This window comes from Alligator sinensis, unplaced genomic scaffold (assembly GCF_000455745.1).
Source record: "Alligator sinensis unplaced genomic scaffold, ASM45574v1 scaffold1531_1, whole genome shotgun sequence".
In the NCBI taxonomy this organism is placed as follows: Eukaryota; Metazoa; Chordata; order Crocodylia; family Alligatoridae; genus Alligator; species Alligator sinensis.
This window is the reverse complement of record NW_005843164.1, coordinates 33541-59692: the sequence shown is the minus strand read 5'-3', so window position 1 is coordinate 59692 and position 26152 is coordinate 33541. Positions and strand designations below refer to the sequence as shown.

The following is a 26152-nucleotide window of genomic DNA, read 5'->3' as shown; positions in this document are numbered from 1 at the left end:
CGAACTGTGAAGAAGTTCTTCCTAATGTCCAGTCTAAATCTGCTCTCTGCGCCTCTCAACCTTCTTTTGCGGAGGCTGAAAAGGTCCAGGTTCTCTAGTCTCTCCTCGTAGGGCTTGGTCTGCAGGCCCTTAACCATACGAGTGGCCCTTCTCTGGACCCTCTCCAGGTTATCCACATCCCTCTTGAAGTGTGGCACCCAGAATTGCACGCAGTACTCCAACTGCGGTCTGACCAGTGCTCGATAGAGGGGAAGTATCACCTCCTTGGACCTATTCGTCATGCATCTGCTGATGCACGATAAAGTGCCATTGGCTTTTTTGATGGCTTCGTCACACTGCCGACTCATGTTCATCTTGGAGTCCACTAGGACTCCAAGATCCCTTTCCACTTCCGTGCCACCCAGCAGGTCATTCCCTAGGCTGTAGGTGTGCTGGACATTTCTCCTCCCTAGGTGCAGCACTTTGCATTTCTCCTTGTTGAACTGCATTCTGTTGTTTTCTGCCCACTTGTCCAACCTGTCCAGGTCTGCCTGTAGTTGTTCCCTGCCCTCCGGCGTGTCCACTTCTCCCCATAGCTTTGTGTCATCCGCAAACTTGGACAGAGTACACTTCACTCCCTCGTCCAAGTCACTGATGAAGACATTAAAGAGTATCGGTCCCAGGACTGAGCCCTGCGGGACCCCACTGCCCACACCCACACATCGGGTGCCTCTGCTTCTGGTCAGCACCATCCCGTGGGGGGGGGGGCAGCTAACCCCCAAGACCTCTTGTACAGTGGAGGGTGATCAATCCCAAAATGTGGCCCCCTGCATATATGTGCCTGGGCACTCCTTCCAAGCTAGGTAGACCATCTCGCCCATCTCCTCAGGATCGGACCCATTCTGCATTGCCAGGAAGCAATGCCCACCCCCCAATCAGGGTTTTTATGGAATAGGAGGGTTGTGGATTCCCCTGTAGCAGTTATAGGCAGCAGGGACCCAGTCTGTAATTACCAGATTGCTTTAACTAACTCTTGAGCTCCCCTGATGCGGGTCCTGCTTGGGTGAAGGGACTTGGCCCTGCAGACCAACTTTGGGGCTAGGTAGAGCATAAGAGGGGCTCCAGACATGGTGCAGAGGCAGGGACTCATGCTTCCCGAAGGGGGAGACTTGTTATAAGAGGGGTCTCTTCTAGAGTCTATTCCCCTGTCTCAAACTCTTCCCTGCGCGCACCTAGAGTTCTCTGGTTCGTGTTATTCAGCAGAAGGGGACATTTTCTGTACCAGCCAGCCAGAATAGATGGCTCTAACTTTATTAAAAAAATACGCTTTGACAACTTTACAAATTGACAAGTGACCTGTGTTGCATCACTTGCAAAAAAAAACAAACCCCGCCCTTGTCAGGCCACAGAGCAGCCGGGCCCACTGGCACACACCGCACCACGGCCCTACTCCCCCTCCTCGCTGTGCAAGGTAGCGAGGAGGTGGTCGGCCAGAGCATCACGAATGCGACTAGCATCTTCATCCTCAGGGCCTTCCTCGATGCAGGGGCTATCACACACTTCGCTCTCCTTTCCCTGCGCGACTTTGCGCTGAGGGTTTTTCTCGCTCCGCCGTACCTCCTCGGTCCAGGATTCACTAAATACTTCCCCCCTGCTCTCGCACATGTTGTGGAGCACACATGCCGCCACAATCACTCTTTTAATGTTCTCCTTGTCCATCTCTAGGGGCACGCTCAGAGCTTGCCAGCGCGCCCTGAGGCGCTCAAAGGCACCCTCTAGTGTTGCGCGGCACTTGTTGAGGCAGTCATTAAACTGCTCCTGACGATGGTCCAGTTCGCCCCCGTAGGGTTTCATCAGCCAGGGCAGAAGCGGGTAAGCTGGGTCGGCAATTAAGACGGGGGAGGTCACAATGCCGCGGATGTCCACTTCGGGTATCTCAGGAGCATACTTTCCGCTCTCCATCAAGTCAGGGAGGGGAGAGCTCTGAAGCACTTCGGCATCACGGACGCTCCCCTCCCACTCAGTGAAAATGTTCGTGAATCTGCCGCGATGGTCAACGACAGCCTGGAGGATGATGGAGGCAGGGCCCTTGCGGTTTACGTTTGTCTGACTGCCCTGGGCCCGCACAGGAATGTGGGTGCTGCCCAGTGCTCCCATGCAGTTGGGAAAGCCCATGCTGCAAAAGCCATCGATCACCTCCTGCGGGTTCTCCAGGCAGATGAAGCTGTTCGCCATTACGTTGTGAAGGAGCCGGCAGACTTCCCGGACGGCTACTCCGGCCGTAGCCATTCCCACGCCAAACTGGTTTGAGATTAAACGGAGGCTGGTTGGGGTGGCCAGCCTTAAGACCGCGATGGCCACCCTCTTCTCCGGACTGAGGGGCCGCCGCATGACCGTGTTCTGCCGCGTGATGTACGGGGACAGCTTGGTGACAATGTGCATGAACGTGGCTCGGCTCATGCGAAAGGTTTCCAGCCACTGTTTGTCTTCCCAGGTGGAAAGGACTATCCGCTCCCACCAGTCGGTGCTGCTGGTGTGTGCCCATAATTGTCGGTCGACGGTCTGAAGGTGATGCCAGAGCACCCCAGCTTCCGCGGCATCCAGGATGGCTTTTTCCTCATCGGCCACCTGGCCGCTGGATGCAGAGCCCAGGGAGAGTGTGGGGCACTGGGTGCGTTGCGTGGCTAGGTAAAGGATGCCCAGCTGCTGGATCATGTTACTGATGGACAGTGCAATGGCGGAGACTTGGTGCATCAGGTGCAGTTGGGCGCGAGCATAGATCCTCAGCCTTCGCTGATAATCAGGCCGGGCAAGTAGCCGGCTCCTCTGTGGCTCCTGCTTCTTCCTGCCGGTCATCGGTCTGCGCAAGGGCATGGTGCGCTTCCCGTGAGGTGCAAGGTACAAACAGGCCGAGGGAGATTCTGGCTGCTGGCTGTGGAGGGAGTTTCTGGTTATAAAGCAAGAATGAGAAGGGTACTTAGGCAACCATTCATGAGAAAGATCAAGCCAACAGCCACATTTTCTGAGAACAGCCCATAACAGGTGTGGAAATTCAATTGCCCCCTATTTGCACAAAACCAGAGGTGGCTAAGCACACCTCTCACACCTTTAGAAAGTGTCAGGCTGGGAGATTCCTCCCAGTCATGGCACCATTCCCTGAAAGCGGTCAGGTCAGTCTGAGGGGAGCCCTGCCCCTGTCCCCACCGCTTCTGCGGGGTAGAAGGGCAGCCAGACGGGGTGCCAGGCTGCAGCGAGTGGGTCACCACCATGCCAGAGATTGTGGTCTCCCTGCCCACCCCTCACTGCTGAGCCAGCTGTGAAACCGCCGTGATGAGACGGGAGAGGCATTCAATGAGAAGAGCGTGCTTTATTTGATAAGGATGCCCTCTGTGCTCGCTCTGCTATGCCCATCAGCATCTTTTTAAGGGGCCTTTCAGAAAATGTACCTACATCTGCCTATGTCCTTAGACCAGCGGTTACCAAACTCTGCCAGACTGCGCACTACCAATTTAAAACGGCACAGCCTTAAGTACTACCTGCAAATTTTTCATATACCTAGGTACCAGATTCTGTATTAAAATAACATCAAAACCTTTAGTAACCATAAACGTTGTTGTATCAGTTATGGTAGCCATATAAAACAGTTGGAAATTGGAAAAAGACAGGGGTAAATTTACCCGTCCGGAGATGGGGGTGTCTGTCTTTAGTGGGAGGCGTGAGCTTGCTTGGCAGAGCACGGTATTTGGATATCCGGTGCAATCTGGGTTAACGTCAGCCCGAGGTGCCTGGCCACGGACCCCTGCAGAGAGAGAAGGTTTTGGATTATCGCAGCAAGTCCATTGTCTATAGGTGAATCTCTCTCAAAATCTCGCTGTTTCTCTTTTACGCTCAGTTTCTCTATCTCTGTCATTCCCAGTTTCTCTCTTTCTTTCTTTCAATGTTGCCCCCCCGATGTCTAATTTCTACCCCAAACTTTCTCTCTCCAAATCTCTTCCAAAATCTCTCAACTTCTTGATCACTCTCCCTCAATCCCTCTGTCTCTCTCTCAAGCTGTGTGTGTGTGTGTGTGTATTTTATATAAAATCTCTCACTACCTCTCTCTCTCCCTCCATATCTCCTTTTCTCCCTCAATGTCCCGCTCTCTCCCCCCTGTCTCTCCATTTCTCTCTCACTCTCTCTCAGTCTCTCCCTCTCCATCTATAACTTGGGTCCTCCCTAAATGGCAGTGGACAGGTTACCTAAGCATTATGCCTCACCAAAACACCCCCGCCTACTTGAGTTACCCCCCCCCCCCCCCCAGGTAAACTTCTTACACACACACAAATTACCTAGGGGTAAATGCCCCCCCCCGACACACGTGCATCCAAGGTAAATTTCTTACACGCACTCCAAACACACACACCAACCAGACATGCAAACACACATGCATCTGAGGTCACTTTCTTACGCAAACACACAGTTACCTGGGGGTAATCGCTACCCCCCCTCCGCCCTGGTCCTCCAAGACACACACACGCACGCGTGCATCCGAGGTAAATCTCACCTCGCTCCAGGCACACCCCCCCGCCACAGACACTGGGCACACAGGCCCTTTGTTCTGCCTGCGCCCCCCGGGCCAGGCCTTCATCCCCCCCGCTCCCCCTGCCCGGCCCTGCTCTCACCTTCTCCCCACAAAGCTCGGAGCCACGTTGTGCGTGTGTGCGTGCATGTAAGTGTGTGTGCATGCGCACAGGGCACTGTGGGAGGGATGCGCTGCTGGGAGCAGGGGGTCCCAATGAGGCCGGCCCGAGGGGGAGGGGTGGGCTGTGGGGGAGGGCCTCCACCCCTTGCAGCAGCCCGGCCCCTGCTGCTGCGGACCAAGGGCTGGCGCGGCCTGGACACAAAGAAGCACTGTGTGTGGGGTGGGTGGGTGTCCCCGCTCACTCCCCGCCCCTGCGTACGTGCGTCTTGGGGGTGTGCCCACAGGGCAAGGGGATGCGTGTATCTGCGTGCCCGTGCGCGCACATGTGTGTGTGTGTGTATGCCCCCTGGGTGCAAGCCCATGCACATGTGTGCGTGTGTGTATGTACAGGCAGTCCTCAACTTACAATGTGGTGAGTTACGATGTTTTTCAGGTACATTTATAAATTGATGCCCTGCTTCAACTTTCTGACCTCAGTTTCGACTTTACAGCGCTTGATCTGATACAATGCCGTGCCAGCAAACAAGTTGGCTGCATCGCCCGTCTCCCTGGAGAGCGTCTGTCCAAACTTCCTTGGACACTTGCTTTAAGAAAGCAGACGAGACTCCAGAAAAACCTGCAGCCAGGACTGCTGAGAAGACTCCAGCCAAGAGCCCCTCAAAAAGTCCAACCAGGAGCCCTTCATAAAGGGCAAAGTCACCTCAGATAAGTCCTTCCAAATTAATATGATTGCTCTTTACAATATAAATACATTAATGTAGCTATGTTACTCATCTATAATTGATCGAGTACAAAGTTCTGGGGTATTTTTAGTGAAATGAGGGTGTCGCGCCTTGGTTCTGGAACCAATCCCCCATTTATAACATTGTTTCTTATGAGAAAATTGGTTCCAAGTTGAAACATTTTGACTTAAGACGTGGTTTTCAGGAACGAATTGTGTTGTAAGTCCGAGGACTGCCTGTATACCCCCGGGTGCATGTCCATACACGTGTGTGTGCACACCCCCTGGGTATGAGCCCATGCATGCATGTGCGTCTGTGCATGTATGTGCCCCCTGGCTACATGCCCATGCGTGTGTGTGCGCATGCACCTGCATGTGTCCACGAGCACATGTCCCTGTCTCCTCAGGTGCCCGTATGCCTCTGTTTCTGTGTGCACGCATGCATACACGTGTCAGTGTGCATATACTGTATAGGTGAATGTCTATCTCCTTCCAGCTTTTGTGGCTGAAGCTCATCTCTCACCTCCTGCAAAAGCATTCAGTGAAGTGCCTTAAGCCCACCAAAGCTTGTGCTGCTTGTGTGTGTGTGTGTGTGTGTGTGTATGCATGCATGCATGCGTCTACACACACACCTAAACCCACACACACACATGCACACACCCACACATACATACATACACATATACATATATGTAATGTATGTAGTGCTGTCTGTTGCTCTACGGGCTGAGGCCCATGCCCCCACTGTGTCAAACAGGCCTGTGTCCCGTGCGTGTGCGCTGGCTCCTTAGACTCGTGCAAGGGCAGGTAGCACCATCCCATGAGCTCTGCTCCGTGTCTCCCCTCAGTGCACTCATTTTCCACCTGTGATCTTCACTCCCATCCCTGCTGTTATTTTTGGTTGTGGCGAGTGATCAGTGCTGGGCCCTTAGTTGCCCCCATCGCCCAGGGGGTGTGTAGCTCTGCTTGCTGGGCTTGGCCCACATCACAGACCGGTACATTGAGGCCTGTGTCCCAGCAGCAGGGAGCGGAGGCTGGAAGGGAGGGTGACTGGGTCTGACCGGGGTTTTCTCGTGCTCCTCTCCCACTTGCAGCCTCCAGATATAGACCTAGACACCTATGTATCTCTAAGGTGCAAATCTGCCCTGCCCTTTACCTGATATTAGACTAGCACGGCTGCCTACATCTCTCTACTCATAGCCATAAATGCCAGGGAAGTGTTGGATGTGCTCTCAGGATGCTGTCAAAAGCTGGATTTTGTTTTATGAATCTGAATGAATAATATTCGAATGACTATGGGATGAATCAAACATCTTTGGATTATTTGTCTTTTTTTGTGTGTTTATTTTGTGTATGTTCATGTTTGCGTGCACGTGCATAGTTAATTTGCTATGCTTATATAGTGTGTGTATGTAGGCGTGCAATATATATAATTTGTTAGGTTATAAAGCCCCTGCCTCTTTATATATGTATACACACACACACACACACACACACACACACACACACACACAAATGCAATTTGCCATGTTATAAAGTGTGTGCACTTGTGTGCGTATGTATAATTTACTAGGTCATAAAGGTTATAAAGTGTGTGTATACACTTGTATATGTAGAATTAATTTGCTATATTAGAAACCGTGTGTTTGTATTAATAATAATAATAAATACTTCTGCTAGGACCAAACCCGGACGCTCTCAACAAGAGGATCTTGCGCCTCTGCTCAGGGTCAGAGAGGTGCCGTAGTGGGAGTTGGGAAGGACTCTCCCCACCCCCCTTCCCGCCCTGGGTCAGATTGGTACACATGGGGGGGGCATTGCTTTCCTCTGGAGTGGAGGAACAGCCTCTGCCTGGCATCTCTGGAGTGTGCATTAACAACCTTTCACAGCAGCAGGACGCTGGCTGCCGTGGTCCCCCTGCTTTCTCTGGGGCAGGGTCAAGTGCGATGTTTGTGCTGTGCCAGGGCTGACAGTATCTTCTGTAGAGTTCAGATGATGGGTTTTATCTGGGACGGTTTGGACAGGGCTGGTGCTGCCTCAGGCAGGGGCTGGACTAGACGGGACCTCCGCAGCTCCCTTGCAGCCCTGCTGCTCTGTGACTCCATGACTCTAGCGTCCCCATTCCCTGGGGCCCGCTCACCGCTGCAGGCTGGCAGAGGATGCTCCAGGCAGTAGCAGTGCCAGGCTTTGGACTTCCATCTTGCTCAGCTACTGAGATAAGAGGGTAGGATGTCTGTGTCTGCCCTGGGGCAGCTGCTCCCCACAGCCACCTTCCTGCTCGGGAGCTGCCCTGGTGCCAGCTAGGGTTACAGGGGGCCTGCCCCATTTGCCTGCTGATCCTTGCCAAGCCCAGGAGCTGCTTCCCTCACCACCCTCAATACTGCCTCTCCTCCAGCTCCTCACCCCCTGCAACCGCAGCCCCCATGGCCTCCACTGGACTCACTCTCTCTGTAGCGTCCACCCCACAATGCTAGGAGGCTGTGTCGTAGGTGGGTGGGTGGGCGCATGTGTACCGGGGTGGGGGCAGAAATCTCGGTGCATTGTAGGATAGAGACACGCTGGCTGGGAAGAGACTGGAGAGCAGGTGCAGATAAGAGGGAGGCTGATGGGGGACCCGAGGGAATGAAATCTCCCCCAAAGTGAGTGCCTGCCCCAAAGCAGGCAGGGAATGGCTTAATGTGTGGGGTGAGGGAAGGGGTTCAACCTTTGCAGCAGCCCCGGCCTCTGCAGAAGATACTTGCTGGCTGGGCTTTTCAGGTACAGGGACTAATACCAGGTATTCTCCCTCTTCAGCATACGGAAAGTCCTCAGGCTAGCCCAGGGCTCTAATCCAAAGGTCATCTAAAATGTTGGTTTTTTTCAAATGCACAGAAAATTTAATCATTTTCTAAGTTATTCCGGGCTGTTAAAGTAGAGCTGCAGCATCCCAGCCACATTTTCATCTTTCAGACGCTGGCGCTGAGCACTGAAAAGAACCCCGAGTTTGCTGAAACTTCTTTCCACGTCAGCTGAATTGACCGTCAGCTGGAGGAGAACCACCGCGTACTTCGCCAGGTTGGGAACGCGATCTTCAATCGCCATCCAGAACTGAATAGGATCCTCGATGTCTGCAAACCCGTCTTTGACGATCCCCAAATACACCGGCCACTCCACGTTGCATTCGTTGGACAGCTTTAATTCTGGTTTCACAGTTTCATAATCTGTATAAACAGCACCAATTTGTTTCGGATCTAGCGCACGGACAGCGCAGAGAAAATCAATTGCTGGCTGTTTACTTTTCACGTTGTACTGTCTCAGCTTATCAGCAGCGCTCTGAGCAGCCATGGACCCTTTTGCATTATCCGTTGATGATGCAAGATTCTCCAGCCGTGAAATTAAATCCAGGATAGTGTTGTATACTTTGTGTATTTGGCATTTTTGGGACTGTAAAATGTTGAGTGCTGTCACCAGGCATCCACAGCTCTCTGCAATGTACTTCAGGTCAGTGTGCAGGTCTTCTAATGCTAACAGGCTGGCCAGTTCCTGCAGAATAGATGTATCCCCTTGTTCCGTTCGTTCCTGCTCCACGAACCCACGGTTGAGCTGGTAGTACTGTGCGTGGTACTCCACACAGCTGAACCATGTTTTCCACCTGGTCACAACTGGTTCAGGTGGAAGTGTTGGTGAACCAACGCTCTGTTCCTTCAGGTATCTCAAGAACTGTGCACGAGCTGGAGCTTTCGCTAGAAGTGACTTCATCAAAGCAACAAAGCGATCCACTTGCTTGAAGGCATCTCGCCAGGTATCTCCCGCCAGAGCAACTATATGGGCGTAGCAACATATGTGTACACAGTTGGACCACAGAGTGCAAAGCACGTCGTTCCAAGCCTTCGCCATGTAGCTCCCACTGTCGGTCACAAATGCCAATATTCGCTCAAGTGGGATGCTGAATTCCACCATGCAAGAAATCAAGGCTTGGGAAATGGTGGCATGATTCACTTTCCCCAGGCACACGGTCTTTACCAGCTGCGGCGCGGGAATGTCGGCATGCCTCGGAGGATGTACCCTGAGCACTTGAAATAAAATGTTGAAAATGGATCTATTTTGGAAGTCGGTTGGCTCGTTGGCGATCACGGCAATGAAGTTTCCCTCGAAGTCACGAAGAAGGCGCTGTTTTTCCTCTTCAAAAAGAGTTGGGAGGTGGGAATACAACTGGTCTGACTTGGGAATGGCACCGCCTCCCTTCACGTGCTTGCTCAAAAAATCCCTGACAACAGGCAAATCCATTTTATGCAGAGGAAAGTTTGCTTTTAAACACATTCGAACAAAATCCAAAATGAGGGTGTGCCGGTGGTCTTTGGCAACTGTAGAGCGCTCAACTGCTGCAGTCCCAGCGCACTGTTTCTTTGCTGATTTTGATGGACCTGCTGTTTCAGCGTCTTGTCGTCGTCTCTTTTCGTTCTGTTTGTGCTTAGTGCTTTCCATGTGCTCGACGATCGACTGCTTGCGGACATGATCGACAGCCTTGCGGCACGCGGTGCAGAACAGCACGGTCCCGTCGGCGTGAAATTTATCCTTGCCGAACTGAGCGACGCGGTCTTTAGGGGTCACTTTTGCACTCTTTGGCATTTTTTGTAGACTTGAACGCGATGTCCGGAGGCTGAAGTAAAATTTGAGATGCGTGAAAACACAACCGACTCAATTTGTGATTGCATTTTTTTTCATGGGAGGCACGAAATCAAGTGTTTTCCATGGAAAAAAAAGCAAGCAAACCCCGCGGTTTTGTTGGGGTGGGGGAGGGGGGGGAAACAAAACAGACTTCCTGGTTGGAAGCAGAAAAGGTGAGAAGCCTTCCCATCAAGAGAGAATTGTGACAAGCTCTACCGGAGCCTTGGAACAGAAGGACGGGGGTTTGGACGGCAACGCAGGACCGCCAGGCTGCAGAGCGCCAGCTGGCACTGCCCCGGTGCGGCCCCTCAGCAAGGGCTGCAAGATCCCAGGCAGAGCCGTGCCCCCGCTGCAGAGGAAGGCAGCCCTCTCAGTCTGTACCAATCTGACCAGAGAAAAACCCAATACAGCATCGGTCTGGCCCTGAGCCAGAGGGGCAAGACCTTCAAGTGCTGGAGCACTCCAACATCCCCAACCGGTGGCTGACCAACCTCTCCTTGAATGTCTCCGGCGCGGGAGAGCTCCCGGCGTGCCCGCTCCACTGCCTCCTGCTCCAAGCGGGAGTGGGTGACAGCAGCCTCCCGGGCGCTCGGCTCTTGGGGAAGAACAAGAAAACGAATAACAGCAGCAGACTCCCACGGCGCGCCTCTCGCCTGGCCCTTGGGGGACAACGAATGCAGAGCAGCAGCCTCCTGGCCCAGCTCCCGCAGCCCTGGCAGTGCCCCCTGCCGCTGGCTCTGCCCGCTAGGGCTGCCCTGGCAGAGATTGGGGGACCAGCACCGACAGCTGGGCTTTACGGAGGTGTGTCGGCCGAGACCCCTCTGACTCCAGATACAGCGGCCTCCAGCTGGTGAGTCGGCTGTGCTGGAGGGGGAGGGGAGGGAAGGGGCCGCGGGGGCAACGCAAAGGAGTCACGGCACACGTACGTGCACACACATGTCCAGGGGGAACGTCACGCATGCACCCAAACGCCCCGTGTGCACGTGGGCGCACGCACCTCCGCTCGCTCTGACACGCAAACACGGGGCCTAAGGGTAATGCCCGCCCCCCCCTCACAAAACGCACGCATACATCGGAGGTAAATTTCACACACGCACACCTCCCCCATACGTGTGCAAACACCCCCATATGTGTGCAAACACACCCCTGCCACATACATGTATGTGGGGGTGTTTCCACATGTGCAAACACACACACACCCATACATGTGCAAACACACCCCTCCCACGTACATGTGCAAACACCCCATACATGTGCAAACACACAACCTCCCACGCACATGTGCAAACACACAGCCTCCCACGCACATGTGCAAACACACACACGCACCTGCCACATACATATGCAAACACCCCATACATGTGCAAACACCCCTCACATACACGTGCAAACACAGACACCCCATACATGTTTAAACACCCCCACATACATGTGCAAACACATACACCCCTCCCACATACATGTGCAAACACCCCATACATGTGCAAACACACACCTGCCACATACATGTGCAAACACCCCATACATGTGCAAACACACACCTGCCACATACATGTGCAAACACCCCATACATGTGCAAACACACACCTGCCACATACATGTGCAAACACCCCATACATGTGCAAACACACACCTGCCACATACATGTGCAAACACCCCATACATGTGCAAACACACAACCTCCCACGCACATGTGCAAACACACAGCCTCCCACGCACATGTGCAAACACACACACGCACCTGCCACATACATATGCAAACACCCCATACATGTGCAAACACCCCTCACATACACGTGCAAACACAGACACCCCATACATGTTTAAACACCCCCACATACATGTGCAACGGTGGCCATGGTGCAATGGGGGGGGGCTGCAAGAAGTCGTGCCAGGGCTTTTGGCGGGAGGGCATGGTGCCATACAGGGGGCTCAGGCACTGGCCCTCTTAGCTCCCCCCGCCCCCCACACACATGGCGCAGATACTTTGTCAACTGCAATTTCTTCTAACTTTATTAGTGTTTTTTGCGCACGGAGGGCAAAGGCGCCCGCGGCGGCTGCTACACTTCACGTCCCCACGTCCCGAAGCATGAAAAACCAAAACTGCTAGGCAGGTGCGGAGCTAGAGGCCCCCTCCTCAGCACCCTGCTGCTTGCAGCGCAGGCCGCCGTCCTGCCCCTGCCCCCCTTTCCCGCGCTCAGGCCTGCTCCGGAGCCGCAGGAAGGGCCTGCGAGCGCGGAGCGCCGGCTGCCGGCTGCCGCACGCGGCCGGTTGAGGGTCGGGAGCGAGGGAACCGAGGCCCAAGCTTTCCTCGACTGCTTCCAGAGCCGCAGCGGACTTGGCGACCAGGTCCAAGCACTGGCTGGCCATGTCCGTTGTCCTGCCAAAGGCGGCCACCAGCGTCTCCACGGTAGCCTCCTGCCTTTGCCACATTTCTAGACCTCGTTTGTGCTGCTCCCTGACTTCCTCGCGCCAGGCATCCTCTGCCCGGGCCCTGGATTTCGCGGTGGCCACGAGAGACTGCAGCATCTCTTCTTTAGACTGCCGCAGCCTTTTACGGTGATCTCGCATCCGCTCGGCCCCTGATCGGGCGGGCGGCCGTGGTTCTGCGTGAGACCCACGCTCAGGTGCCCTCCCGTGCGCAGATGCGGGGCCCGCTGACAGGGAAGTGTCGCACACAGCAGCTGCAGATGAGGGAGAAAAAAGTGGTTGTGTTAAGACGACTCCTGCTCCAGCCCCCCCTCCCCATCCCACAGCCATGGCCCCATGGAGATTTGGGGACACCTACCACTCCCAGGGCCTGGGTTGTCAGGGGCACGGCTCGGGGTCTGCGTGGTGGTGGGCGCCCGTGACACGGTGGTCACGTGGCTGTATTCCTCCATGTCACTACTGTCTTCCGTGTCCTCCGAGCCCTCGCCCTCATCCGCATGCAGAGGGGCGTGCTGCCGCGGAACGGGGGTCGGCACGTGCAGCGTGTCCTCTGCGCGGACCCCCGGTTCAGCCTGGACAGCTTGCAAAGTGTCTGCTGGGGCCGGCGGGGAGGGCGTGCTCTCAATCGTCACCATCTCCACGTTGTGGGCTCCTTGTCCGTGGTCCCCGGGCATGAAGCTGTCATCGAGCGATTCTTCCGGGGTCCCGCTCCCCATGCTGTTCTCATCCTCGCGGTGGTCCAGTACCTCCAGTACCTCCTGCTCCCCCATAGAGCCAAACGGTTTGGTTGCCTGGTACACCTTCTCCTTCGACAGGATTCGTGACAGCTCGTCATAAAATATACACGTTCGTTTTTTTGCTCCGGCCCTGTTGTTGGCATCTCTGGCCCGGAAAAACTCATACTTCAGTGACTTGAGCTTGCAGCGGCATTGCTTAAAGTCCCTGCTGTGGCCACGCCGCCGCATCTGCTCAGCGATGTACAGGAAGGTGTTTTTGTTGCGGTGGCCCTTCTCCAGCAGGCGCTGGATTCTTTCTTGTCCCCATATGTCCAAGAGGTCTTTCAGCTCATCTCTGTCCCAGTTGGGTCCCCGGGTGTTGGCCGAGAGAGACGAGTCTGCGCTGTCTGCAAGTGGCACGGATGCCTGGCTGGTCTCAGTTTCCATGGCCGATTCAAGGGACGTCTGGCTCTGGTCAGGCTCAAAGGGTAATGTTCGCTTCTCACAAAGCAGTAAGAGACTGCAGGACCCGAGTCTGACAATGGCATCCGGTAACTTACCTGACTCCTGGTGAGGCGGGGGCTCTTCTCTGGGGACACAAGGCTTGTCCGGAGGCCCGGGGACTTCCCTCTGCCCTGCCTCTTCCAGAGACATGTCCACAGGATGGGCCTTTGGCTGCTCCAGCCAGGAATCAACAGGCTCTTGCAATGCCCCCGGGGGCTGCTCCACAGGATGGGCCTTGGGCTGCTCCAGCCAGGAATCGACAGGTTCCTGCAATACCCCCGGGGGCTGCTCCACCGGATGGGCCTTGGGCTGCTCCAGCCAAGAGTCAACAGGTTCCTGCAATACCCCAGTGGGCTGCATCGTCTCCGAGGACCCTTCCTCGATCTTCACATTCACCGTGACCTGGGGACAAGGTAAATGTGTCATTGTGGAACTGGAAACTGGAGAGACGGGGGAAGGAGGGAACATCCCCAGAACACGTGGAGATGGGGATGGCAGCATTGATCAGCAGGGATCCGGGTTTTCCGTTTCCCACGGGAAAATGGAGCAAACCACGGGTTTTACCTTTTATCAGCGGCAAACGCGGAGTTCTCATTTTACCAGAAAACCTGCGGATTTTGCAACGAGCCAACCCGCCCGTGTCCGCAGTAGGCAGCAGGGAGGAGTGGGGGCAGGGGGCTGCGGACCTGGGTCTGTATCCCTGAACACTGGGGGCCCCCTCCGGCAGGGCTGGGGGGACAGGGGCTTTGAATGGGGGGTGAGGGGCACCAGCAAGGCTGTGGAGGGGTGGGGAGGTGATGCACAAGCAGGGCCAGGGGGCTTTGGGAGGGGCGGGTATTAGAGAATTGGGGATTTTTTTAGCAGAGAATTTGCGATTTTTTTTTTTATCTGGGAAAACCAGGATCCCTGACGATCCGGGTGAAATGCTCTCACCTGAAATTTCTTATCATCCGCCTGCCCAAGCTGAAACCCCTCGGCCAGAGTCACGGCCTCGGCACAGGTCTCCACACCGCACCCCCACTCCCAGCTCTGCATCTCCTGGGGCAGGATGGCCAGGAACTGCTCCAGCACCACCAGCTCCAGGATCTGCTCCTTGCTGCGGCGCTGGGGCTCCAGCCAGCGCTGGCAGAGATCCCATAGGTGGCTGCAAACGTCCCGCGGTGCCTTGGCCTCCTGGTAGCGGAGGCCTCGGAAGCGCCGGCGCCAAGTCTCTGGGGTGGGGAGGTCATGCTTTGGGGCCAGCCGTGGGGTTGCCAAGGGCAGCTTGACTTCAGAAGGGGGCTGCATGGCCTGCTTCACCTCCTGGCCCTTAATCTCCTGGCACTGGGCTGGCTCCTCCTGCAGGTACTGTTTTATTTTCTCTAGTGCCGACCATCTCAGGGCTGCCCCACCAGTTTCTGCCCCCTCAGCTCCAGCTTTGAGTTCTCCTGGGTCCTGCTCCTCCATCTTTACCTCGGGCTGCACCAGGGCTGCCAAGGGAAGGTCCACAGCTGCCACGGCCTCCAGCTCAGCAGCCATTTCCTCCGCCAGGAGTCCTCACCCCTGGCCGGGACGCGGGGTTTTGCTCTCCCTCGACCCCGTGCACGGTGCCTCGTGACAGCATCAGGTCTCTGGGGCCGTCTGCGGGAAAGGAACACGGACGTCACCACGTCCCGGGACCACAACCCACGGTCTGCCTGCCTCTGACACGTGCCAGCTTGCACCCACTGAGCAGCGCTGTCGTGTCGTGGTCCCCGTTCCCCCTCTTGCCCCGATACAGGCTGCGGGGACTGGGCTGTCTCCAAAATTACCCCTCCCAGCCTCACCCGGTCCTGCAGGCACCCCACGGTGCTCTGCCTGGGAGGCTCTTCCCAGCCCTCCAGCATCCCCACGTGGCCCAGGTCCCCCTCCACGTTCTTTCAAGTGTCCCCACAGTCCCTTGCTCCCCTCCCAGAGCATCCTTTGGGGACACTGCTCCACCCTCCAGCATCCCCTGCAGCCCCTCCTGCCACTGTCCTGCACGTGGCACCAGAGCTCCTCCACCACCCCTACCCACGGCCCCACCGCGACGTGGGCGCACCTCCTGTTCCCCTCCCCATCCAGGGCACATGGATCCCCCTGGACACGGCCCCCATGTCCCACAACCCAGAGCAGCCTGCCTCCCACGGGACCCAGCACAAAGCCCCCTCCCCAGCTTTCTCTGGGAGCGCGCGCGGGGCATTCCCACACCCTGCATGGGTCCCAGCCTAGACGCAGAGCAGCGGGGCTGCAGACATCCTGTCTGGTCCAGCCCCTGCCTGGGGCAGCACCAGCCCTGCCCTGCCCAGCCCGTCCCCGGCAAACCCATCGTCTCCACTCTGCAGAACATGCCGTCAGCCCTGACGCAGGGCGGGCATCGCCCCCGCCCCCGGCGAAGCAGGGGCCACGGCCGTGGCATCGAGCACCCTGGCGCTGTGCAAGGTGGGTAGCACGCGCGGGTCACGTGCGCTCCACAGACTGCAGGGAGAAGCTGCGCCCCCGCCCAGGACGTACCCGTCTCGCCGGGATCCCCCCGACCCCAAAAACGCCAGCAGTCTGGCCTGAGCGGGGACAAGGCCCCCAGCCCGGGGCTCTCAGCAGGGGCATTCGTGATACCTACCTATTCATTTACAGATGATATCTATGTCAGTATGCATAGTTATGCGTGTGTGTTTGTGTGCGTGTAAAATATACATACATGTATATATATATAATTTTATATGCACACACACGTGCGTGTAATTATATTTGTATAGTGATGTATATAATCTATAAATCAATGTATATTTATAATTACATGCTGCTCACTCCCCTGCCCCCCAGGGATGGCCCCACACACACACACACACACACGCACAAATGCGCACACATGCATACACCTGTATGTATACACACATGCAACCACGCGGGCACACGCGTGCAGGCACATGGGCACACACATGCACATGCACACGCACACACAGACAGCTGGCTGCACACACACACACCGAAGCAGGCACACAGGTACAAATGCGTGCACACACACACACACACACACAAACATCTATATGTATACGCGCGCACACACACACAAGCCGGCACACAGACACGAATGCACATGCATGCAGGCACACATGCAACCACACGCGCACACGCATGCACACGGGAAGCCGGGTGCGCACGCACACACGTGGGGGCACACCCGGCCCGGGCCGGCACACGCAGGCTCACACCGGCGCACACGAAGGAGCGCCCCCCCGCCCCCGCCCCCGGCCCACAATGCACCGCGGCTTCTGCCCCGCAGCGCTGCAAACGCGGCCGGCCGCCTTTGTCTCGGTTAACCCGTGCCGCGCCGCGCCGCGCCGTGTGCACTGCTGCTTTGAGTGTGTTTGCACGTGACGTTTATCTGATGTGTGTGTGTTTTGTACCCTTAGATCATGTGTGCACCAGAGAGAGGCGTTGCGAATGTGTGCACGCGCGCACACGCATGTGCAGTTTCCCCGTTGCATGTGCCTGTGCACACCAGTTGTAGCGTGTGTGCCCACGCGCGTTTTTGGAGCGTGTGCGCACGCGCGCGCGAAATCTCCCCCAATGCACGTGTGCGCACACGCGCGGGTGTGTTTGGAGCGTGCGCGTGCACCATGGGTTACCCAGGCCGCATGTGCTTGGTGCGTGTGATTAGGTCCCGCACACGTGTGTGCTGTGCGTGTGGCCGATTGGGGTTTGCCACGAACCAAGACGCTCACGTTTTTCTTCCTCTGAACGTTTCGGTTCAAAGCAAAAGAAACCGTTTCACGCGACGTATCCCTTCCAGTCACACGCAGGTTATTTTTTTAGCCGCAAAAAACCCCCCAAAACCAGGTTACTCGTTTTCACGAACATTTTTATTCAATTTAGTTTTCAACTAAATATTTTGTGGGGTTGCTTTTTTGCTGGAAACAGCGATGTTTTTATTCACTAGAGAGGTGGGGGTTTTTAACAAACAAAGAAACAATAAATATCTATACGTAAGTTGTCCGATTCAGGCTTTAAAACAGAAAAGGTTTTTTGGGGAAACTCAGGAAATCCAATTTCAAAATGATAAGCAGTGAAGCAAATAAAAAACCCCCAATTGATAGAAGGAAGGTTAGGCATGATTGCACACGTGTGGTCTCGGGCAGAGCAAGCAGTATATCGATAACGTGCCCTTGGCCGTCCCCCGTCCTACGGCATCCCGGCTCCTGGACTTTAGGACCGAAGCCCTCCGGGATTCCCCTCCTGATGCACACACGTTGGAGTGTGCAAATGAGACTGAGATCATGTTTTCCACAAGACACGTCTGAATCGACCCAGGGGAAGAGCCTAAAAACACACAGGACACTTTCCCCAGGGATTGAAGAGGGCAGCAAAAGTCGAGAGGGCCCCAAACATAAGCAGCCTGGAAGGTCTCAAAGAGGCACATGCTGCAGATGCTGTCAGAGGGAAGGCTTAGCCCCTGCAAGGCCTCCATAAGCTCCTTGCCCCCCGTCTCAGACCCTTACCAATGCCCCCCGCAACCTACTTTGGGGTGTTTAGGCAATGATGATGATGGCTGCAATGGTCTGATGGTTGTGGGGGGCAGAGGACAATGGAGGCGCTGGTGCAAGAGTCACAGTGAGCTACATTAGCCAGGGTGCGCCCTAGTGACCCCAACCGCAGCACGGCTTTTCTCATCCTTTTCCCAACATTTTCTCCAAACAACAGTCAGGTTAATTGAGAGGAAAAGTTCCCCTGCACTGTCCCCAACCACAGGTGTAGTGGGAAGACACCCCAGGACACACAGAGCCTTTGCTATATAGATAAAAGTACAACCCCACCATAGGCAGACAAGGTCCTTTGAGTAAATCTGATCGCTTTTATTTTTTATTAGACCAACTTAAATAGTTGGAACAAATCTTCTTGGAAAAAAGAACTTTTCCAACTAGTTGAGTCGGTCTAATAAAAGATATCGGATTTACCCAAAGAACCTTGTCTGCCTACGTCCTTAGACCAACATGGCTACAACCTACCCATGAAGCTGCACCATACACGTTAACAGATCATGGCAATGGAAGAGGGAAGTAGGGCTGGAAGGGACCTCCACAGCTCATCAAGTCCTACTGCCTGCTTGAGACATAGTTATTCCTATCTACACCATCAAGTCCTACTGCCTGCTTGAGACATAGTTAGTCCTTTCTACACCCCCCCAGACAAGTCCCTGCCTAACCTCACCCTAAAGCTACACAATCAATCCTGTCATACAACTGCAAAGACCTGGTACGAAGACACCAAAAACACGCTAACCTACCACGGGCAAACCAGGGGGACAATGCTAGTCCGTGTCCTTATGACACAAGGTTTGTTAAAAAGCCGTCAAGAAATTAGTTCGGTGCAAAATTATAAGATTTTAGAGTTGTAAGTCAGCTTTAGTTACTTCTGACGCACGCTAACAAGAATCTGCTTCGGGCTTTCTAGCTGGTGCTGCTGATTTGTTCTCTCCCTTTCCCAAAGCCTCGCTGGAGGAATCAGCATCACCTTAAAATCCCAGATGAGCTAGCCATTTCTGATACCCCTCGGTCTCAGGTCCCTTCTTCCCCACAAGCTTCTTTAACACGAGGGGCAGGTGGGACCAGGTCAGCAAAGTCCTGCCGTTGCTGCATCCCTGCGTGACAAAAGGAGGCTGCGGGCAGGTACCAGGGGAGAGAAGACAGGACCATGCCCTGGCCTGGATCGAAAGCTTTCCTGGAGCCGGGCCAGCGAGCAGGACCTACTTGATGCGGTCAGGAGAAAGCAAAGAAAGGTTAAGAAATGTAGGCATCAACTCCAAAGCAGGTGGCAGACTCTGGGCTCCGCTTTGACCCAAGCCAGGTGACAGACGCTGCCTCCCCTCTACCGTGTTCAGCCTTGGGGTAAGAGCAGCACCTGCCCTGAGCCCCTGTCCTGTGCCACAGGAGCGAAGGTCAGGGAGGCCCGGTGTGTGCGTGCTGGCTAGTCTACCCTGCAAAGGAATGGGTTATCTTCCTTACCCTGCAAAGGGAGGCTGGAAGGTGCGTTAGCGGATGGGGCAGAGAAAAGGGTGTCAGGAACGCAGCTAGGGATGTCCCCCTCTGGAAGAAACAGCATGAGCCCCAGAGATCGGGGGGTGTCTGCATGAACCGATGCACCAAGGGTGGGGATCCAGAGCAACCGGGATCAGGAACTGGCTTAGGAAAGGGACAGACACAGGTGGGACCTAGAGGACAGAGGCTGGCTGGACCCCAAAGGGACATGGCCTCTGAATCTGCGTCCCCTATTGACCTGAACTCTGCAAAGCCTGCCTGCCCCGACTCCAGGGCTGCGTCTACACTATGCCAGCTGACCAGCATACGACAGCTCTTGTAGGCATGTGGCCTGTATTGCTCCAGTTCCCTGGGTAGCGCTCTTGGCCTTGTGAGGGAACAGATCCAGTTGGAGCTCACCGGTGGGGCCACAGAGACAGCAGGTGACGTTGTGACACAGGGCATGGTCGCATGGACCCGGGAGTCATGGGACTCCTCCTGGGCAGCACCTACAGCAGGGGCTGGCTTGCAGCAATGTGGAGGAGACTGGGGGAAGCCTGGGTGCGGGGAACACGAGCCCCGCTGCAGTCACATCCAGTTTGGGGCAGGACTATGACAGGGCAGGGTCACCGTGGTGGTGTTCCCGTCATGACAGCCTTAGGATGGCGAGAAACAGTTAATACCTGGCTGGCCTGCTTCCACTCCCCTCCCCTCTAAATACCTGTCTTGATAGCCAGGCCTGTCCTGGCGTGTAACAAGCTAAACAGTGAACCAGGCAGGAGGCTCCGGAGTTCCCTAAGACAAGCAGTTGAAAACCGATATATGGATAGTCCCTCTACTGAGCATCTCATCCAAACTGGTTCATTTGTGTGAGCGGGGGAGCTCCCTGGTTGACGAAGAGCTAAAGAGAATCAAAGATAAGAAACAGATGACAATGGTGACGTCCCAAACGCCCCAGGAAGGCAAAGGAAGGGATCACCTTGCTACCACAGCTGGGACTGGATGATTCAAGAAAGGACCTCTTTTTTCAGGGCAACTTTGGTTGTGTTCCCCTGGCTTTTATCCTCTTTGCTACCTAGCTCCATCACTTAGCTCTTACCCGTTGTCTCTCTGCCCGAGCTATCACCACAATGAGGATCTCTGGGTGAAGCTCGTCTCACACTGGGTACAGGAGAATGGCTTTTGCCCCCATGCGCACGTGCTAGTGCCGGGTGAGCGATGAACTGTGGGCGACGCTATTCTCCCACTGCATGCAGGAGAACAGCTTCTTCTCCATATGCATGCACTGACCTCTCGACAAAGCCCTTCCCACAGTGGGCTCAGGAGAATTGCTTCTCCGTGTGCAGGTGCAGGGGACTGATGAGAACGGAGCGGGGCGTGCAGCTCTTCCCACACTAGGTACAGCAGAACTGCCTTTCCCCCAGGGGTATTTGCTTGTCCTTGGTGAGCGTGCACGTGTCACTCACTGAAGCTCTTCCCACACTGTGGGCAAAAACCCCAGCTTTTCCCTTGCCTGCAGTGCTTTGACCTCTTGGGCAGGTCTTCAACCACCGTGGGCAGCAGACTGGCTATTCACCCATGTGCACGCGCAGGTGACGCGTGAGCGTCGACCTCTTGGTGAAGTTCTTTTCACACTGGGTGCAAGAGAATGGCTTCTCACCGGTGTGCACGCGCAGGTGATAGGTGAGATAGGAGCTGTGGGCAAAGCTCTTCCCGCACTGGCTGCAGGAGAAGGGCTTCTCCCCTGTGTGCACGCGCCTGTGCTGCATGAGCGTGGAGCTCTTGGTGAAGGTCCTCCCACACTGGCTGCAGGAGAAGGGCTTCTCACCAGTGTGCATGCGCAGGTGCGTGGTGAGTGTTGAATTCTGCGTGAAGCTCTTCCCGCACTGGCTGCAGCAGAATGGCTTCTCGCCGGTGTGCAGGCGCAAGTGGTGTGTGAGCGTTGACCTCTTGGTGAAGCTCTTCCTGCACTGGCTGCAGGAGAAGGGCTTCTCTCCCACGTGCATGCGCTGGTGCTGGGTCAGCGTCGAGCTCTTGGCGAAGCTCTTCCCACACTGGGAGCAAGGAAAGGGTTTCTCTCCGGTGTGCACACGCAGGTGACACGTGAGCATCAAGCTGTCATTGAAGTTCTTCCCACACTGGGTGCAAGAGAATGGCTTTTCCGTGTGCACGCGCAGGTGGTTGGTGAGTTTGGAGCTCTGCCTGAAGCTCTTCCCACACTGGCTACAGGAGAAAGGTTTCTCCCCTGCGTGCATGCGAAGGTGATAGGTGAGTGCTGACCTCCTGGTGAAGCTCTTCCCGCACTGGCTGCAGGAGAAGGGTTTCTCCCCCGTGTGCACGCGCAGGTGACAAGTGAGTGTTGACCTTTCGGTGAAGACTTTCCCACACTGCCTGCAGAAGGGTTTCTCTCCCGTGTGCACGCGCAGGTGACTGATGAGTTTGGATCTCTCGACGAAGCCCTTCCCGCAGTGGGTGCAGGAAAAGGGCTTCTCACCCGTGTGCCTGCGCCGGTGCTGTGCAAGTGTCGAGCTGCTGTTGAAGCTCTTCTCACACTGAGTGCAAGAGAATGGTTTCTCTCCTGTGTGCACGCGCAGGTGACAGGTGAGATGGGAGCTCTGCCTGAAGCTCTTCCCACACTCACTGCAGGAGAAGGGTTTCTCCCCCGTGTGCACGCGCAGGTGATACATGAGATAGGAGCTCTTTGTGAAGCTCTTCCCGCACTGGCTGCAGCAGAATGGCTTCTTGCCCCTGTGCACGCGCAGGTGATTGGCAAGATAGGATTTCTGTGTGAAGCTTTTCCCACACTGGGTGCAAGAAAATGGTTTCTCTCCTGTGTGCACGCGGAGGTGACTGGTGAGCATGGAGCTGTCAGTGAAGCTCTTCCCGCACTGGCTGGAGGAGAACGGCTTCTCCCCCGGCGGCACACACATGTGGCTATGGAGGTGATCCCACCTGGTGAAGCTCTTCTTGCACTCGGTGCAGCCGTACAGCTGATCCCCCGCGTGCATGCCTTGGTGCACTCGGAGGTCGTGCAGGGAGACAAAGCACTTCCCACACTCTGGGCAGAGATGAGGGTGCTCCTCTGAATGCATTACCCGGTGCTCAGGGAGAGGGTCGGTATGGTCGAAGCTGTCCCCACACTCAGCATCGGCGTGGGCCTGCTCCATCCAGTGGGTTCCCCTGCGAGCCCCAAGTTCCCGTTTGTCCCCAAGGCTCTCGCCAGGCTTTCCACATATGTGCAGCCCTTCCTCCTCGAGAACCATGCCCGTCTGCCTCTCCAGGTCTCTCTGCCCTTCAAATCCTTCCCTGCATCGTTGGGTCTTCACTGTTCTCCGTCTCTGCTGAGCGGGGAGCCTGTTTCTGGCCTGAAAAAGCTTGAGGTTGGCAGGCCCTTCCTCAGGAGGCTGCTGCTCAGCTTTGCTCAGTGTCTCAGCATCTGCTGGGTGGAAATGGGAACCCCCAAATGAGTCCCTGTCCAGCTAACAAAGAGAAAGATCTGCTATTCCCCATGCTAGGATGTCCCCCAGAGTATTTCAGGGCCTCAGTTACTCTGTCAAAACAAGGGGTCTAATTCCACATGGACTCTGGGTCTCGGGGCTCAGTTTGTATCACTTGTGCCCCAGTTACGCAGCACAAGGTAAGCAATTTTGGTGGAAACAAGGAGGGGTTTGCACCCCTTCCCCCCCAGGCTTGAAATCGTATAAATCCCAAGTGCACCCAGTAGGTATTTCATATAGGCAGAGGTATCGCCTTTATTCCCCAGGCTCTTCCAAAAGGGAAGAGAGAGTCCTAATTCCAGCTAAGCAAAAGGACTAGTAGCAGCGGGCAGCAGAGCTCCAGCCTCTCTAGCCTGGTCCTTAATAGCCCCCCCACAGGGCTTCTGCCAACTTTGGTAGCAACTTTGGGGCAACTGAAACAAGATGATGCCCTACCAGAGGGCATAGGAGATGTAGGGCCACCTCGGGCAGGGCTATCAACTCTTGCATTGCTGGAGGAAGATGGATATTTAATCTCATGGTACCCCAGGGATGTCAGATTTGTGCCTGAAATCGAGATAGCAGGCAAGGCTTTGTTCCTGCAATCGTATCCCTTCCATGTGGCCAGCCCCTCCCTGCCATGCCAGAAACCCTTGCCAAAATGCCTCCTGACTGCAGGATCTGAAGGACTGAAGGCAGGTTTCCTACCTCAACAGCCCTAATTAGGGGAAGAAGAAGGGATCAGTCGCCTGTCCCTGCGTCGTTGAAATGCAAGGAGCGGGTGCACACGCCTGCCTGGAAAACGTAGGTATGGCTGCGCTGTGTGATGCCAGAAGACAAGCGTTCAGGTTTCCAGCTGCCCCTGGGTATTGAGAGCGTCTGAGCTGAGTTGGAGGTGGGAGGCGGGGCAAGGATGTTCCCGACTCACCTGGGGACGAGTCCTCGGACAACGACCTTGCTTTCGATTCCTCGTTGTCACCGACCCAGAGCTCCACCTCCGCGAGCTGGATGCGGCAGATTAAGTCTGGTGTTGGACCGTGATAGCCTGGATTGGGGAGTGTAGAGAGGGTGGTTATTCCACCATCCGGGACCCAACTGGGACTTGGAGAAAGGATCCAAAGGGGGAGAAATGGGACTGAGGGTAGAAACAGATGTCGCCAAACCACCTAGCATGGTGGAGGGGCCGGGGACTCTAATCCAAAGCCAAGGAATGCACATGTCTCCATAACCAGGGCGCTCCAGGCTTTCCTGCTTGAAGACTCATGTCCCTGAAATCTCCCCAGCCTGTCCCCTCGAGCAGGGAAGCCCCAGCTTTCCGCACTTCTAGATACCCCAGGGGTGTGTTTCCGTAAGTGCACAAAATCTGGCTTTCTACTGGGATGCACCCCAAGTTTCCCCAAGGCACACCTCTTTAGGAAGGGAAAGCTGGACAGGGGCTCCAAGGGCCCAAATCCTTCCCTGGAAATTCCCGGGGTTTTCAGGATTGGCCCCTGCACCTTCAGAGCAGCTGGCCACGGCAGCTGGAGAGTGCAGGAAACTCTCCCACTGCCAATCAAACAGATGCTCGCTGCAGTCAAGCGGCGCAATCTATTATCAGCAATGTTGCGGCCAGAAATTGTACTTATTCGTCATGCAACAACGGGCATGGAGGTCTTTTCTGCTTCGCCTTTGTGCCTCCATAAACATTTTTTCGGAGGCAAAAGTGGGAGAACAGGTGACATCTATTTCCACCCTTAGAGACCACTGAAATGTGCACTGCATGCTGGGATTGTTGTGCATTTTGACCAAATACTATAGGAAAGAGAGGGAGGAAGATGCACCAATTCTCCCAGGGATGTTGATGAATGAATGAATGAATGAATGAATGAATGACAGGTGGTACAGACATGCTGGGATGGCAAAGGGAGATCACCTTGCAAGGAAATGGCTGGATGTGGAAAGAACAGGGGTGAGACGGAGGGGAAGACCCCAGCGAAGGTGTCTGAAACGACCAGACGAGAACAGGAAAACGCAAAATAGACAAGAGGTCTGAATGGCAATAGAGCATTGGAGCCAAAGTGGATTTAAACCACCAGCCAAAATGCATGAGGATACAACTGTAAAGGAGCAGGGAGAAGCATGGGACACGTTGATCTCACACAGCTCTGGAAGTGCGGTGAGGGGCGGACAAGAACCAGAGCCTTACCCAGGGAAACGAGGGCTTGGTAAGTCCTCAGCATCTGGTCCTGGTACAGCCCCTTGTCTCCATCGTCCAGCAGTGCCCACTCCTCCCGGGTGAAGTACACGGCCACGTCCTCGAAGGCCTCCGGGACCTGCAATCACAAGCTGTGCACCATCGGCATCTCCTGTTCCAGCCTCCTTCAGCCTCCACGAACCGAAGTCTTACTCCTCCGCGGACATGGAGAAGCAACATCGATGACTCGGGTGAAACGCCTGCACCTGGAGGATTTCATCCTCCACCAGCCCCAGCCGAAACCCCTTGGCCACGGCCACAGCCTCAGCGCAGGTCTCCACGCCACGCCCCCACTCCCAGCTCTGCATCTCCCGGGGCAGGACGGCCAGGAATTGCCCCAGCACCACCAGCTCCAGGATCTGCTCCTTGCTGCGGCGCTGGGGCTCCAGCCAGCCCCGGCACAGCTCCCGCAGGCAGCTGCACACCTCCCGCAGCCTTGGGAGTGGGCACCACAGGCCAGGGGGGCTGACCCCAGTGCCACGTTTGACAACACAGCTGCAACACAGAGACACCCACCTGCCAACACTGAACTGGCTTGGCCGGTGGCTCGTACTTGACCCGTTGTGGCGCTGGCCATCTTGGGGATGCTCTGCCTGTACCAGCGTGGGCAACGCAAGGGGCTTTCCCTGCCCCCTCAGCTCCTGCCCTGGGCTCACGGCCTGCCGGGTCCTGCTCCTCCATCTTCACCAGAGGTTGCATTAGCACCGGGGAGAGGAGAACTAAGGCTGGTGCCGGCTCCAGCTCAGCACCCGCC

At 55.6% G+C, this 26152-nt stretch overlaps 2 protein-coding genes and 1 pseudogene across 7 annotated transcripts; all 3 read right to left on the bottom strand.

The window, feature by feature from the left end:
* The window catches only part of LOC102379006, a 51771-nt pseudogene extending 26270 nt beyond the window's left edge, over positions 1–25501 (bottom strand).
* On the bottom strand, positions 609–11088 carry LOC102377462 (protein ANTAGONIST OF LIKE HETEROCHROMATIN PROTEIN 1-like). Of its 6 annotated transcripts, none has more exons than XM_006037730.3 (3): positions 10520–11088; positions 3657–3778; positions 609–2926 (listed from the first exon to the last, which is right to left on the bottom strand). In XM_006037730.3, the coding sequence occupies exon 3, from the start codon at positions 2851–2853 to the stop codon at positions 1426–1428; it is 1428 nt and encodes a 475-aa protein (XP_006037792.1). In that variant the 5' UTR covers positions 2854–2926; positions 3657–3778; positions 10520–11088; the 3' UTR covers positions 609–1425. The 6 variants fall into 6 exon arrangements, with proteins under 6 accessions (XP_006037792.1, XP_025049930.1, XP_006037793.1 ...); XM_025194145.1 differs by having other exon boundaries at positions 609–2911; XM_006037731.3 differs by lacking the exon at positions 10520–11088 and adding an exon at positions 4641–5145.
* LOC106723115 lies at positions 12024–16516 on the bottom strand. The gene is made up of 4 exons (XM_014526804.2): positions 16190–16516; positions 14612–15298; positions 12817–14080; positions 12024–12712 (listed from the first exon to the last, which is right to left on the bottom strand). The coding sequence occupies exons 2-4, from the start codon at positions 15194–15196 to the stop codon at positions 12135–12137; spliced, it is 2427 nt and encodes an 808-aa protein (XP_014382290.2). The 5' UTR covers positions 15197–15298; positions 16190–16516; the 3' UTR covers positions 12024–12134.
* Positions 25502–26152: the final 651 nt, after the last annotated feature.